Source organism: Aquarana catesbeiana, unplaced genomic scaffold (assembly GCF_042186555.1).
Source record: "Aquarana catesbeiana isolate 2022-GZ unplaced genomic scaffold, ASM4218655v1 unanchor211, whole genome shotgun sequence".
Classification (NCBI taxonomy): domain Eukaryota; kingdom Metazoa; phylum Chordata; class Amphibia; order Anura; family Ranidae; genus Aquarana; species Aquarana catesbeiana.
Window position 1 is genome coordinate 2,560,168 of NW_027362637.1, and position 17,433 is coordinate 2,577,600.

The 17,433-nt window shown below is 43.9% G+C and overlaps 1 protein-coding gene across 2 annotated transcripts in view; it reads right to left on the reverse strand.

Moving 5' to 3' along the window:
- The window catches only part of ASAP2 (ArfGAP with SH3 domain, ankyrin repeat and PH domain 2), a 349,346-nt gene that overhangs the window by 239,061 nt on the left and 92,852 nt on the right, over positions 1-17,433 (reverse strand). For both annotated transcript variants that reach the window (XM_073611134.1, XM_073611135.1), the window contains exon 2: positions 7,138-7,210. In XM_073611134.1, coding sequence (XP_073467235.1) covers positions 7,138-7,210 — 73 coding nt within the window. The remainder of the gene's footprint in view (positions 1-7,137; positions 7,211-17,433) is intronic.

Below are 17,433 nucleotides of genomic sequence, written 5' to 3' on the forward strand. Positions count from 1 at the left end.
ATCAAATTAGCATTGAACCAAAGCAGTCATGTCTGCCCTAATGCTAGAAGTTGACATTGTCAGCTTGCTGGCTTAAGATTCAACAAATGTTATAGGCTCTCATACCTCATACCAAGTGCCACCAAAATCTAGTGCCCCATCTGTAAAGTACAGTGTTACCACAGTCATAGCAATGCTTAAAGTGGTTGTAAAGATTTTTTTTTTGAATAATAATAAAAATGTCATACTTACCTGCTCTGTGTGATCTTCTTCTGGGGTCCCCCACCAGTGGTCTTGGCAACTTGCTATGGGGGCACTCTTGCGGGCTTGACCCTGAGCCGGCTGTGTGCGTCTATTGACACACACAGTGCAGCTCAGCGCCACCCCTCTCTTCAAGGATTTGATTGACAGCAGCATCAGCCAATGGCTCCCGCTGCTGCCGAGCCTCCAGCAGTGAGAAGAGGGTAGAGAAGAGCAGCAAGAGGTGCAACACATTAAAATAAAAGGCTCAACATAAAATAGTTTACCGATTGCACCCTTCACAGAGATTTTTCATTTCAGGGGGCAACAATATAAGCGTCTCACCAAGTCCAGAAACAAGCACTGTTCACGTCATCTGCCAGATGACCATTCACTACCACTCCAGAGAGATAGCAGAAATTGAAATATGGTAGGATTTTTTTAAGAGGAGGATTCTTTAAATTACTTGTTTAAAGCATTTAGAGCAGGGGTAGGCAACCTTAACCACTTCAGCCCCGGACAATTTGGCTGCCAAACGACCAAGCCACTTTTTGCGATTCGGCACTGCGTCGCTTTAACTGACAATTGCGCGGTCGTGCGACGTGGCTCCCAAACAAAATTGATGTCTTTTTTTTCCCACAAATAGAGCTTTCTTTTGGTGGTATTTGATCACCTCTGCGGTTTTTATTTTTAGCAATATAAACAAAAACAGAGCGACAATTTTGAAAAAAAAAAATCAATATTTACTTTTTGCTATAATAAATATCCCCAAAAAAATGTATTTTTGTTAAAAAAAAAAAAAATTGCAATGAGCGTTTATTGACTGGTTTGCGCAAAAGTTATAGCATCTACAAAATAGGGGATAGTTTTATGGCATTTTTATTTTTTTATTTTTTTTACTAGTAATGGCGGCGATCAGCGATTTTTATCAATTTTATACAATTTTGACAAATTTTTGGGATCATTGCCATGAATACAGCGATCAATGCTATAAAATTGCATTGAATACTGTAAAAATGTCACTGGCAGTGACAGTTAACCACTAGGGGAGGGGTTAAGTGTGTCCTAGGGAGTGATTCCAACTGTCTGGGGGATGGGCTAGCAGTGACCCGACACTGATCGCTGCTTCCGATGAGAGGGAGCAGACGATCAGTGTCCTGTCACTAGGCAGAATGGGGAGATGCTGTGTTTACACTGGCAGCCCCCCATTCTTCAGCTCCGTGACATGATCGCGGGCACCCAGCGGACAGAGTCTGCGGGTCCCGCGGGCACGCTCTCGGAGCACGCGCACGGCGGGAAATTCACGCCGTGACGTACAGATACGTTACTGTGCCCAGCCGTGCCATTCTGCCGACGTATATTGGAGCGAGCCTGTCTTTAAGTGGTTAAAGAGGTGGCGGTCTACCTAAACAACATGGGAGAAGTCAAAGATAACCAGGCACGATGTCAACCAGTGTCGCCTCCTCACACCTGATTTAAACCTCCAATTGCCGTACTACCCTGTCACAATGCACGGCAATCATGGGTTTAAATCAGGTGGTGAGGAGGTAACCTATCGCCTCCTCACCACCTGTCAAATGCACGCAGATCGTTTTTTCAGAGGAGCAGCAGTGCCTGCTTCACTTGTGAATGAGGCCTTAGTTGCATTTGGCAGCAGCACCCTTAAGGCTCATTCACACATAAAGTTGGGGAGTGGTAAAACCCTGCAGTTGAGTTGCGGTTTTGGCTGGAGATTTGTTGCGCTTTCAGAAAGTGCACCAAATCCGTAAGATAAAATAGAAGCCTATGGCTAAGCATAGCAAACCCGCAGGAAAGCTGAAGGTACACTTCACTGCACCTGCGATGTGGGTAAAACACAGCACATCAGTGCGAAAGCAGCCCTATACTATTATGCCCAGTGTATTGCTTCACACTGACCTGAATATCTCTTTTTTTCTGCTGTTTGCACCACTCTGGAGTCCGCTAGCTGGGATAAGAGGTGGAGTGCAGTTGGTATCACTCTGCATGGGATAGGAGCCAGCACTACAAAGGAGGCATCAGCTTAAGGGGCTTGTGCTTCCTACTACAGCTCCAACTTTACAAGTAGTCCCTCTGCATTGCACTCTGATGCTCTGGAATGGTGGGTTCTGCACTTGGAAAAATATATAATTTGTGCATGTATGGGTAAAAACCCCATACTGAACAAAATAAAATCACAATTTGATAGATATCAAACATGATATTGATCTTTTGCATAATCTACTTCGGAAAATGTAACGTGTCTCATCTTCCTTTATTATTAAAAGAGAGGTATAGGCTTTTTTTTTGAAGAATCATACTTACCTAGGTTGATGCAGCATTGTTCCAGTGCTGCATCTGTCCCCCGTCCCCGCCAGATCTAACATTGAGAAACGAGCGATCAAACAGAGCCGACCGCTTGGTTCTCAGAGCTACCTGAGCAGAGAGCTGGTGACGGTAAGTCTATCCCCCCCTCCCCAGCTCACTGGAGCACTGGGGTTTGGAGGAACAGGAGCATCCTGCTCAGGCTCTTGCTGAGAGGCTGAGCCGGGTGGCAGTCCAGGTATGTGGGTGGCTCCTGACTTCATTTTTGTGATCTTGCCTGGACCAGCTCTGTGATGTCAGCGGGCTTCAGCCTGCTGTCTGCTTTAAACAGGTCACAGGAGTGCAGAACGAACTGCCCTTCTGTGATGCACAGGAGAAGTACAAACAAACAAGATATGGCTGTACTTATCCTTTAAAGGATAGGCATGTTTGGTACTAGACTAATCTGAATTTGCTCATTCATTCATTCAGGTAGGCTCTTGTTATGAATAGAATATAATTTTATCTTAACTAGAATGATGGATTACAGTATGTATACAGTTTGAAGGCTGAAACAGCAGTTTCAGGTCAAGCAGAGCTAGATTCAAATGGTAACAGAGGGGGAATGGAGCGCTGACAGGTCCTGTGAGTGGGTAGATAGGGGGCAGTAGCGTGGGGGATAGGATATGTCCAGGGGGTAAAAAGAAAAAGAAAAGCAGCGCTGTTCTAAGGGTAGTAAGTAGTTAAAAACACTATTTTATTACAATTTGTACACTCACATTTGTGCGATAAGAAATAGGCAAAGGTAGGTTCTCCTGGGCAACACAGAGTCACATCACGAAACAGCTGGGCTGTGGCGGAGCTGGCCTCGGCCGCTTGCGGTGGAGTCCGTAGCTTCCGATGGCTTGGGGTTCCCTCAGACAGCGCGTCAGCAGGTTCCTAGGAAGATGACGTCAGGTGGAGGAGAGCGGGGGGCGTGGCCATAGCGAGCTCGCGTTCGGAGCATGCGTGCTCCTTCCTCAGGCATGCCCATTTCTTATCACACAAATGTGAGTGTACAAATTGTAATAAAATAGTGTTTTTAACTACTTACTACCCTTAGAGCAGCGCTGCTTTTCTTTTTGCTTTTTCTAGACTCAAATGGGCATTGCGTTTAAATGGCTTTGAGATGCCCAATAAGGGCCTTACTAAAACCTATAAAGAGCTCTCCTAGAGACAAGCCAATTTTACAACAGCTAGCTATCAGCAGGCATGTAGGCAGTATTTTAGACTTAGTTTGCAAAGTTAAAGCGGAGTTCCACCCTAAAGTGGAACGTCCGCTCATCGGAAACCTTCCCCCCTCCGGTGCCACAATTGGCAACTTTTAGGGGGGAGGGGGGTGCAGATACCTGTCTAATACAGGTATCCACAGCCACTTCCAGGCTTAGACAGCCGCAGAATATCCGCAGATGACGCCCCCCCCCCCCCACAGTTCCCAGCACACAAGGGGGACCAGTGCAGAGGCGCAGCACGACTCGCGCATGCGCAGTAGGGTACCGGGCAGTGAAGCCGCAGCGCTTCACTTCCCGATTCCCTGACCGAGGATGGCGGCGAGGGCAGCCGAGAGCCGAGCGATTGATCAGCTTCGGCTGCCGACATCGCTGGACCCTGGGACAGGTAAGTGTCCATTTATTAAAAGTCAGCAGCTGCAGTATTTGTAGCTGCTGGCTTTTAATATTTTTTTTTTTTTTTAAGGTGCAGCTCCTCTTTAAATTTGTCATTTAGGGCTCACACTGTTAAGTACAAACCTTCAGCTGTATAGCAACTGGGATAGCGACTCCTAGAATGTCTAGGACACTTGGTCCCTGCTTTGAGCCTTAGACCCCCATTCAGTCACATTGTTGCTTTCTACCTTCACCAACAGAATTAAAATTTTCTTAGTAAAGACATCTATAATCCATTTTTACATCATGTGTGGCATAGAAGCGTATAGCAGGTGCTGTAATGCCATGGTTAACATCCCCAGTAGAAAACACTCCTTCCTCAAACTAAACTGGGTTAAGCCCAGTGCTTGACACACTGCCTGCGTATACTGTACTGCCCATCCAGGATCCAAAAAGAGCATGAGACTTAGCAGGAGATAGTGGGAGTCACAGGGGTATCACAGAAGGCCAAGTTGAAGGAAAGTTCTGATGCCCCGAGGGATCAGTCACATTTTACAATAGTGGCTTATTTGTTCTGGCAGTATCACAAGAAGTGAAAGGGATGAGAGTTTCATATATATTTTCTTATCTATGTGCAGGATCGTTTTGTTCATGGCATATTCATATGCCATATTTATATTTGCAGACAGCAAGCAGAGCTCTGTGCTCTGTTACAGAACTTTGATAACGTTACTAGATGAAATTCTGTTTACAAAGCTCAGTAGCTTAGCCTTAAATTTACACAAAAAAAACTGAATGTTTGCCTTTTTACCCTTTCCTCTCTCTCCAGGCCAACTATATTCATATGGAGCTAAATGGTTGTTTACAGGCTCTCTGACTGAAACTCCACTTCTGCAGTACTCTCTAGGAAATTAAGCTAAAGATGACCTCACACTAGACCTCCTCTGAGGGTACTTTTACATAACAGCTACAAACATACCAACTGCAAAGGAATATATGGCATGAAAGATACCATACCATCCCTATGTATGAATGTAAAATGTATTCTGTTTCATTTCAATTAATTTTGAATAATTATTTTGCTAAATATTACAAACCACCTAAAACCGACATCATAAATTGTTGGTTTCCAGTTATTACATATGATACCAATGGATTCATATGAAAACTATCTTTTTTTCTCATTGAAATATTTGAGAAAGGCTATAAAAAACATGATAGAAGCCAGATTAAATATCTGGTAAATGCCTCTTTGAATTTGTACAGTGCTTCGTAAGGGCATTTAGCTTCTCAATATGAGGACAAAGGCAAAACACTGGTAATCTCAAACTTTCGGATAACTGGAAAGACTGCAGGGGCAAACACTTAGAACCCTTAGCTATCTGTATCCTGGCATTCATCCACAGCTTTTGCAAGTGACCATATGTTTCAGTGGTCACATTGAACAGAACATTCTTCAGGAGAACTGCTAGTACAGGCAGCATGTGGCCAGGTGCACACCAGTGCAGACAACAATGGCAACCAGATTGATGGGTGTTGCAGACTGGGCAATTTTCAGTTGACACACATATTGCTATTTTTGGCTAGTTTGCTGATATTTTCTATAATGTACTTTTAGCCACCACAAAACAGTATTCAGTCCTTACGTTTTACTTCTGTAAATAGACACTCATAAAGGCTAGGTCAAGATATATTAGTTTATATAATAGACACACACTTAAAACCAATACCTTGACATTTTTGAGTTGGAAGTGCACCCAAATTATAGTCTGAATGACAAGCCTCTCAGGTGATCCTCCTTTCATAAGACTTGCACATCCACTTTTGTTTGTAGGAGCTGGGTGCCCTCATATCTATGAAGTTATAATACAGCCAAACCATGAATTTACTGATTTCTTCCCATGTAATGCACTCCATTAAAAGACACATCATATCCCATAACCAACCTCAAACCTCCCACCAGTGAATCATCAGACTGTTACCCAACAGGCAACAAAAAGATCTGCAGTTTCTGGCCAGCAGCCTTCGATTACCGCTCACCTCTTCACTGATTCAAAAAATGTTGTCCACCTACCCCATTAATCTCTCTGAAACGTGTGCTGGACGCTGTAACACAGAGCCTTTAGACCCAGTTTCTGCAGCAAATCTGGAAAATTATACCATGGGGAGAGGCCATCCAGAACCATAGCCCATGAGACAGAAGGGGATTAGGGGGTACAAGGCCTCAGACTGTCTGGTCTACCCATCTAATGTCAGCCCAATAGTCAACAAATGGTGTAAATCAGAGCATAATCACACAGGTGTTCTACTTAGTGGCCCATTTCCTTTAAAGACTATATGGTTACATACAGAAAATAAAAAGTAAAAAAAGCATCATCCACAAAAAATGGTGCAATATAGAAATACTAGCAGAGTTACTAAACTCAATTTCCATAGTCTGGGCACCTTTTCCTATTTAGGAATATCTTGATTTCACTATAAATTAACTGATTCAGCCAAATCACAGTAAACTGTAAATCGATTGCATCGTTTCTGCCATTCATTCTCCATACCAACATTTCATTTCCATAACGCTGATGCAACAGAAGAGGTGACATTTCCATGTAAAAGTAACTATTTGTGTTAAGTGTTGTGATAAGTGTTGCATTCATTCACATATTACAAATCCCACTAGTAACTGACTCAATAGAGTGAGCTAAAAAAAAAAATATATATAGATTATAATTTATATATTTTTTTTGTTTTATATGTGTTAGTTGGAACAAGGGACAAACATACAGTATAAATGTTACCACACTGCAACATGGATTGAAAGAGGTGACAAACACATCTTGGAGTCTATTTGATGTTTGAGGTTACCCAGGGACTTGACACTAAAATGTGTGAAATTCTAAGTGCGTCAAAAGCTTTGTGCTTAAAAATATCAAACAGTTACTGTGAAGAAAAACTAGGCAGGTGGAAACAGAACACGTACCGAGACCAGATGCGTTAATGGCTTTTACGGACTTCTTCATCTTGTAGAGAACCGTGCGATCGACATCAAGGGCCTGAGACAAAAAGAAAAGCCAAACCATTAGCAAAGCCCCCACAGAGAACATTAAACACTCAATACACTTTAAAGACAAAAAAGAATATATTTTTAAAAATCCTTTTTTAAAAAAAAGCTTCCATACCCGGAAATGTCAGGTTATATTAGTATTTGTTGCATTGCCAAATATAGCCCAAGTTAAGAGTGAAGAGTGAAGAGTGAACCCTATGCCAGAAACCACCAATACATCACTTCCACTAAGTTGCTTAAAATGTGAGATCTGAAAAGGTACTATGATAGTCAATTTTATTTCACTTTTTTACTTTAAAATTGAATATAATGATAGTTTAGATGTTATCAAATTACTTTTTTTTTAATAAACAAAGCTACACACCTAGGTTAATTCCCCCTGGTGCAAAGGTGCTCCAAAGCTCAGTGTGTTCCTGGCACTTAAAACAGCATGAAAGTATAAGATCAAGAGCCCACAACTCGTCCTCCCGATAAAAGTACTTTATTGATAAAGGATACAGTGTGCAATTTAAAGCAGCTTACGCGTTTCTGTAGAAAAAGCCTTATTTATAGCCCACTTGTATACAATCACGACCTAGTAGTCTGGATCACTGGCTCTGCCCACTCCCACATGGTCCTTCTGGAAGGTAAGCAGGAATGTTGGAGTCAACTATGTCACCTGTCAAGTCGAAGGACTTGTTTACACTACATGTGCTGGACTAGGTTAACCAACAAGACAAAAAGGAAAAAAGTCTTGTTCTCCCTTGTGTGAGTATCAGTTCACACCACTATGAGGCTGGCAGCATTTTTTAACATTGTTTTACGACTCACTGCATCAAATCGCAACCTGATGTGCCATGCATTAGCTAAAAGGAAAGCGTATAGGAAAATAGGGGGAAAAAATATATATATATTGCTGGTCAGACACAAAAACGCACTGCAATGCACATCATCGGCACATGTCAACACACATACACTGACGTTCTTTGTGGTGTGAAACTACCTTAAAAGTCCATTCAAAATGGTGCATAGCATTACCACTCAGCAGAAAAATCATGTTAGTGCAAACACACGCCAACACATTGGCTCTGTGTGTGGTGGGATACATGGCCAAAAAAAAGGGCCCAGTGCATTTTCTGATCCTTTTCAGTGTGTTAGCAGCTATAAAGAGGACCCACAATTAAGGCTTCAGTCAGGACCCTGTCGAAGGCTTCTTTCACATGCGCTGAGAGATGAGGCAAAATGACAAACGCAGGTTAACACTTTTTTTTTGTATTATCCCATGTCAAGACCCATTTCACACGCATTTCACCAGGTTGATAAACAAGGCCCAAATGCTGCCTCGGGTTTTCACTTTTTTTCACAAGGGGAAGGGAACACAGTAAACGCTTCAAAAACAAGTGTTATGAAGCATTGCAGCCTAATCCAATGAAGCAGCAGGTTGCAGCAAAGCCTAGGGAGTGCAATATTCCCTAAAATTCTTGTAGCAACACAAAGTAACCAATCTGATGTACACTGTCCCATCTGACAGAACATAAAAGCGAAGGTGGAAGGGATTGCTGCATCATCTATGACCTGCCTTACTATTGTTAAATCAATGGTCTCTCTTCCTACCTATGCTATGGTACTTGCCAATTTTTACCCGTTCCAGTCACGTAATCCTGCAGCTTCAGCTCCCATGTGTAAGGAAGCACTCAACAGCGGCTGTGAATTCCAACAGCCGTGATGTCACCCATAGGCTCCCATAACCCAGCTGTTGTCAGTGCTCTCTCCTCTCCCCTGCAGCAGCGGCTCACTAACACAGGGGAGTTGAAGCTGCAGAATCACCTGACTGGACCTGGTTAAAATAGGCAAGTATACAGATTGTTTTTTATTTGTTTTGTTTTTTTATACAGGGTAGGCAGGATAGGTAGGTAGGTAGGTAGGTAGGTGGAGGGAACCTTTTTTAAAAATAGCTAGTTAGACTTTTCTTCCACTTTAAAGGCTTTCAAATGATACTAGTTGACACAATAATGACAAGAAAGAATGCTCTGATGAATGATTTTTCAGAATTCCCGTACAAAATTGTACTGGCATAAGGCCAGCTTAAGTCACCCACTTGGCAGTGAGATCTCCCTGTTACGGTTTCCTTATCTGCTCCCACACATGTTACTCCAAGGGCCAATGGGTGTTTTCACTCCTGCCGCATTATCCATGATATGCAATAAGTGAATAATCCAACAGGGGCGATGGGACTGCTCACAGCAAGTGTTCAGAAGAGATCCAGCCATCCTGCATTCCTCAGAGTGAGAACAGATAGGCGATATTAGTCTAACAAAACCGAAAACGTCATTTTTAGGTAGGCTAAAAACGTTAATGTATTTTAATGGAGGAGGTAACCAGCCTGCTGTGGTCAGCAGTGTAATTATAGACTATAAATAGTTTTTAGCACAGAAAGATAATCAATAAGACACTTTCAATTAGCTCTGTGGTAGGAAACCACTTAAGGGCTTGAGACATATTTATTTACAGCCTAATTCCTGTGAATCTTGGAAGAAGGCTTAAAGCCATTTCACAGCTATACTTTATCTAGAACTCAGAAATCCAACCCGGAAGAATCCTGCGAAACATAAACACATTAAATTTACGATTCATGGCAATTATATCTGCACTAAAGGATTTGTCTGCTGAAAACAGTTACGTCTGTTACTGGTGAGGAACACGGCTGGTTACTGACTTACTTTTTTGCGGCCTGCACACAAAGAAAAATGTGTAGAAGGTTTGTAATTTATCTCTCTTTTTTTTTTTTTTCAATAGTCAGGGCAAAAAAATAAATAAATATATGAATGAAAAAAAGCATGCTCTCTTTTATTTTAGTCAAGTGTTTTAACAGTTTGTATTCTTCTTTTGTACCAGAAAGACAAGCTCTTGGCTCCTTTCCACAAGGACTCTTTACAATGCCTCATGACTCAAGTTGCAATTTATACACACGAGTGGATGAGCGAGTCGGAGGAATGACCCCCTTAAGGATTGGCTGTGCCCGAGGTTTCCATCAAAAAAAAAAAAAAAAAAAGACTCCATTCCCCCATCCACACACTCGATGTGGATGGGGGTATCACTCCTGCACTCCTGCTGTATTAATGCCCCTTTCACACGGGCATATTCCGTTTTGATAAGCAGAGCATCTGTCCACTGATCGGGTGGAGGACAGGTCCGTGTCTGCTAAGGGTTATGCAAAGTGGACACAGCTCGCTCTGTTCTATGGGCGGCCAGGGGTAAACTGACTTTGCTGTCCATTTACACCACATTACCTTCGATCTGCCTACACAGAGGACACCCGATCCCTTTCTGTTTGTTTTTAGCAGACCAGATTGGAGGGGTGTAAAAGCACACAATTCGTTTAAACACCAACAGGTCTATAAGGATGAAAGGACCATCGAATAGGGTCTGCCTGAAACACTGACAATAGGAAAAGAAAGTGCAGCTCCAGGTGAGTGTTGGAACCAGGTAGGCTGGGGAATGGACTCCTCCCAGGGGTGCTAGCCTCGGCTCGCCCGCCCTGCAATAGGGATAAAAGGAATGGATGGCTGCACACTGAGGTAGTGATTTATCTCTTTACTGTAAAATCCATAACATGAATAACACCACAGGACAGGCAAACGGGTATGGGTATAGGAAGACGCGTTTCACACAGCGACGCTGCGCTAATTCTTTTGGCAATGAATAAGCGCAACGTCGCTGTGTGAAACGTGTGTACCTGTACCCATTTGCCTGTCCTGTGGTGTTATTCATATTACGGATTTTACAGTAAAGAGATTCATCACTACCTCGGTGTGCAGCCATTCATTCCTTTTATCCATGAAACACTGACAGGCAGACTTGTTCAGAACAGGCGTGTGAAAGGGACCTTATTGTATTCTGGCAGCAGGAAGACTTTCCTGCCATCAGAATACACTGATTAGTTCTGCGGGCTCAGAAGGTCGACCTCTGTACAACCAGCCTGTCTTTGATCAAAATGTCACTATTCGCTGCTGAACCGGAAGAATTTCTGAGTATGGCCAGCTTGGCTTTAGAAAATTGTTGTTTTCAGAACAATTGTTAGATTGGCTAAGAGTTAAGTAGTTTTAAAGACAAAAATGTTTTTGACCTTAATGCATTTCCTGCATCAAGGGAAAAAATATTTCACTAGCTCTTCTTCCTCACTACCCTCCCCCCAAAGCACCTGCCTCATCCAATGGTCCAGCGCTGTCCCGTCTGCAACAATGCTCCTTCTCTTCCTGGTCTCAAAGGGGACACCGAGCAGTGGGATCCATAGGCTTCTGCAACTATCAAGCAAGTTCTGTGAGGAAGGAGCAGGGGGCAGAGCCAAACTGCACTATGTGTGACAAAGAACAGGTAACCGCTTTGCGCAACATCGTTGCATAGAGCAGGTAAGTAAAATTTTTTATTAAAAAAAAATAAATAAGGTTTTGCCCTTAGAATCTCTTTAAAAGGGGGTGATTCAATCTTTTTCACAAAAAAAAAAAAAAAAAATTAATTTCTAATTGCTGAATTCACTCCCTAATAAGAAAAATTGTAACTTATTTGCAGTGTCAAAGTTAATCCAGTTAATCCAGTAATAGAACATTTGGTAAACTTAGAACATTCAAAAATAGAGACATTGACATTGCACTTGCATAAAAATTTGTTCACACTAGTTGAATCCTTGAAAATAGCACCGAATGGTCAGACGAGCAATTTTGATACTTTGTCGAAATGAAATTCTGCAGGTGTAAGGCCAGCATTCGTTTATAATGTTTTTAAAGGAAAATTATCAAGCAAAAATATTCAGTGAATTGCTTAAAAAAAAATACAGAAAAACTACTAATATATGTGTTTAAATCAATCTACCTAATTTTTCTACAAATTTTACATAATTTCCAATTGTGAGGCTGAGCAGAGCTTTCCAAGTACAGGCAAACCATCTGGTGCTGGGTGAACTCCCTGCTTCAAAAAGTCCAATTTATTGCTATAAAATAATGTAACATTGGCCATGCAAATAATTAGATGGGTGAGACACTCAAGTGGGATTGTGTTGGGAAAGTTTGGCATGCAGAATCACTGGCTTTGAAATAGGTGTTCTCAATGTATCAGGTTTGAGTCGGAGGATTTTCCCCAGGATATGGCCTGGAATCAAGCATTACTCGAGTTATGCTGTGTACACACAAGCGGACTTCTCGTCCGCCTGAACCCCGAAGGACTTCGTCGGAGTTCCGACAGAGTTCCAACGAAAGGGACTTGCCTACACACGATCACACCAAAGTCCGATAGTTTCGAACGTGATGACGTACAATCGGACTAGAATAAGGAAGTTCATAGCCAGTAGCCAATAGCTGCCCTTGCGTCGTTTTTGGTCCGTCGGACTAGCAAACAGACGAACATTTTTTTTGGATAGGAATCGAGTCCATCAGAAAAAGTTGAAACATGTTCTATTTCTAGGTCCGTCAGAATTTGACAGAAAAGTTCAGATGAAGGTCCGATGAAGCCCACACACGATCGGAATGTCCGACAGAATGGTTCCGTCGGACCTTTTCTGCTGGAAAGTCCGCTTGTGTGTACGCGGCATTAGAAACATAAGCCCTGGGCAGGTAGGCCATTTTTATGGTTCTTTTTGACCTTCACATAAAAAAACAAAAATAAAAATTGTGGTTGCTCGATAGTAGTAGTGACCTATTTGTTTTAAAATATAATTTATCCTCATTTCTTCCTATTATCAAACTTGTACATGTCTGTACATGACCTACATCTAGTTATGCCTGAGGTTTTGCAGCAGTAAGGTTGCATTAGCATACACGTGCATTGCAGTAATATGAGTTTCATCACACATTATTGGAACAAACAGGTAGTACATACATACATTATGGCACATTCTGAATAGCACTCAAATACACATACACAGAAAAGAAATATACACCTGCTCTATAGTGTACTGCAGTACACACATGTTAATGCTCTGTCCTCTGTGGTACACTGTGTTGCTAACACAGTGCAGACATGTTTATTTGCATGCTAATGTGTACTGACAGCCCATTCCAAATAAATATGCTGCCTCTCCCAAAATAAATTAAGTCTGCAGCTAAAAATACTGTGGCTGCTGACTTAATATAAAGGACACTTGTCCAGGGATCCAGCACTGTCCTCACCCAAGCTGATTCTTTAATAGGCTTCGGGTCCAGGCGCCAGCATGTTAACCAAGGGAAACCAGTAAAGAAGCCTTGCAGCTTCACAGCCGGCTTCCCACTATCCATGCGTGAGCCGCGCTGGGCTTTGTGAATGGTCCCAGTCTTCTGGGACATGTGATGTGTCCCATAAGGCTATGGAAAAGGGAGTGCCAACTGTTAAAGAGGAGGGGGGAGTAAGCAAACAAGCGGAACTTCCCTTTTTGGGTAAAGGTCCACTTTATGGTAATACACATGCCTGGGGTATTGCCCAAGTACCGGCTGTATGCCACTTACCCAAATACCACCTTACCTTATTCAAATAATTAAGCCAGACATATTTGTTTGGGTTTAAAAGGCCATAGCAGCTCTTTATTACAAAAACCAACCATAAAAAACACTTTAATACATAATAAAAAACGGTAATACACAAAAAAAAATACCATAACCTATCCGACCGAATGTAACTGCATATGATTTTTGAAGGCATCCTTGACTGATCAACTAGCTGTATCTGGCATCACCTTGCCTTTCCACGGCCCCCAGCCGCAACTTACGCCAGCTCTATGACAATTGTTTGGCAAATTCCCCAGCCGATACAGCCAACTTACTTCCAGCCTTATTAGGACAGGTACACCCATACCAGAGATGGGCCCAACCCATTGTTCTCCACAGAACCTAACCATCCCTGTCTTCAAAAACCCTACGACCTCTGCCATAGATGTCCAGCGTGAAACCTTACGCCTGGGAGGCCCACCCCACCAGCAGAGTTCGCTGAATACCTTCAATCCCCACTGCACTCAAATGAACCCTGTCCCCTCTCAAGAACACCCACGGTTCCTTCTCCAAGTCTCGGTGACGGATCGCCAAACCTCCGTTACGGACAAAGAATTTTGCTACCGTCTTATTAACTTTTATCTTGGCTTTATTAACCCCCTCCGCTGACACCACTAAACGCCAGGACGTCCTAGCCACCATATCCAACCACACCATAAGGGTGTCTGGGAACAGGGACCGCAAATGCAGAAAATCATATTTTATGTCCCTGCACAATTCCCGGGAGGCCCGGAGCTTCAAATCATTTCCCCCCACGTGCAGCAGAAGCACATCCGGGGGCCTATCAAGCCTGGCATAGTGATGCACTTCCAGGGGAAGCCTGGACCATAACATACCCGGGACCCCGATCCACCTGATCCTGACCTGGTCCCTGGGAAAACCCAACTGCCTACCCTCGGGCCTGACCTTAGACCTCTTTGCCCCCCAAAACACATAAGAATGGCCCAGGATCCACACCAAACATTCTGAACCTGAAAAACAAGACAGAAGCATAAAACCAACATTAAAAACGTTAAAAAACCCCAACAACTTAGACCCAAGGACAGCGACACAGAAAGACAAAACCAAAACACAACCAAACATAAATACGGATGAACACTGCAACCCAGTCCTGACTCAGGCTGAGAGTACTCCCACCAGGACCCCAACAACCACTACAACAGGTGGAGCCGCACGTATAACCTGAAACAGTGCGACTCCCAGTGCCCGAGCTTACCTACCAGCTTGTCCTCCAGATCCAAGCGGGCCGCCTCAGTGGCCGCTCCGATTCTAAATGAATAGGAGGAGTAGTCCTGTGTAGTGAAACCCGTGGCCAAGAGACTCTTCTGAAAAACCGACCCAAATTGGAACCTGGACAAGGCGGACCCATCCAGATGTTTCAGGAAAGGCCCAGGCTCCGCCCCCTGAGCTAGAACCACACCAACTCACCAAATTCTCAAAGCCCCAAAAAATGCCAATATAAACGCCGTCCTAAAAAGCGCAGCCTCGTATGCCGATGAGCAAACCGTACCCAGGCTACCCGTGAGGGCGCCTATCATGTGGAAGGGACTGGGTGGCGAGCATCAGGCGTGGCGTTGCCCTGTCTATAGCCTTTTAAAACCCTCTTCACCAATGCATGCTTAGTGACATCCCCGACATCTGAAACCAAAGGGCTAAGCCGGACATTTTTTGACCCAACTTGGAGATAGATACCCTATCCTCCACGTTCCTGCCAATGAACTCCAGCACCAAGCACAAACGATCGTCATCGCTAGAACATCAGCCTACCTCACTCACCAGCGTTTGCCACTCCCCCCATACCTTCTCGTAAACGCTCCAAGTGGCCGTGCACACTGAATCCTGAAGCAGACCCGCTACTGTTCGAAGCGATGTCCCATAAGTGGTCCGGGCAAGGCACCCAGTGCTGCTTTGCTCCCGGCGCCAACACTCGGAATCTGTCCCACTGCAAGCGAGACAACGCATCAGCCACATTGTTGTCCGTAGACAGCTCCAAGTCGCAATCTGACCTCATCTCCTCCATCCACAAGGACAGCCTGTTATACTGCTCAAGGAACAGCTGCCACACCCGCAAGTCCTCTTTGCGCACCGTAGTCAAACGTACATAATGGTGTGATGCCCTGACCCCCGATTTGGCAGTAGCCAACCGCCTGCAGAAAATCCTACCCATGGGCATGATGCGGCATCCAAAATTCAGGTTGCCCAGCAGTGACTGCAGGGAACGCAACTGAATCTTTTTGCTGCCGAGGGCAACTGACACCGCCACCTGCAGGTCCTTCACCTTATCAAGGGGGAGCCAGCATTCCATCATCACAGTGTCTATCACGATCACCAGGAATTTTAGCGTAGTGACCGGTCCTTCAGTCTTCTCATTGGCCAGTGGCACACCAAACAACTCAAAGACGTACTGCAAAGTGGCAAACAGTGTATGGCACACTTTGCCTACCGAAGGGCCGATCACCAAAAAATTGTCCAGGTAGTGAATTATGGAATGCAAGCCGGACACGTCCTTCATCACCCATTCAAAGAACAAGCTGAAAGCTTCGAACAAGGAACAGGAAACGGAACAGCCCATGGGCAAGCAGAGATCCACAAAATAATGACCCTCACACATGCAACACAACAAGCGGAAGCTGCAAGGATGCTCCGGAAGAAGGCGGAAAGCTGACTCAATGTCAGTCTTCGCCAACAGAGCCCCCCTGCCGAACGTACGAACCCATGCAACCGCCTTGTCAAAGGACGTGCAAGAGACAGCACAAAACTCTCGGTCAATGGCATCATTGACAGAATCACCTTTTGGAAAGGAAAGATGGTGGATCAGCCGGAAGGAATTGGGTTCCTTCTTGGGAACCACCCCCAACGGAGAGATAACCAGCTGGTCCAAGGGGGTGCATTGAAAGGGCCCGCCATCCTCCCCAAGGCCACTTCCTTAGCCAGTTTCGCAGACACCACCGAATGGTGGAGCCTTGCGGACTGTAAATTAGTGGGGACAGGAGGAACGCTGGACAAGGTGCAAGGGATCACGAAACCCGCAGAAAAACCCTGTAGAAGAAGACACGCCGCCGTCCAGTCAGGATACCTACTTAGGAAGGGAGCCAACTTTTCCACCTTCACCGGAGTCCTCCCTCTTACCAGCCTCACCAGACTTACCTTTGCTTTGCTTGAAGCACTTCGTGAGTGGATGAAAACCCCCGCAGCCAGAGCATTCGTGGTGAAAAAATATCACGATTTAAATCATGATTTAAATCACTCGTAAAAAAGATCGATTTAAATCAACTCAATTTTAAATCATAATTTTTAAAGAGCAACTGTCATCTGTCCCGCAGTGGCTCCTTCTCTGACCCACTGTTGACTCACCGACATTCCCATTAACTTTAATGGGACGGCTGGTGATGCGGCAGTGACACAACAAGGTGAGGATCGTGGTGGCAGCAGGTGAGTGGATGCCCGCTAACAGGCGCTGCCATGATGGATCTGAAATGACAGGTGCTCTTTAAATGTAAGGACTTATTCTTGCTGGTAGTTAGAATCTTTAATAGTTACAAAAAAAAAAAAAAAATGAAGGTTTCCTATTTAGAATAAGAATCTGTCTGGTTAGTGAAACAGAGATATCAGAACCGATTCAATCATACAGTTTGTAGTGTCTATAGATTTGCAAAACAATGGAATAAAGGAATATTCCTGAACTTTTATCTCATGGTTACTGTGAAATTATGTGAATGCA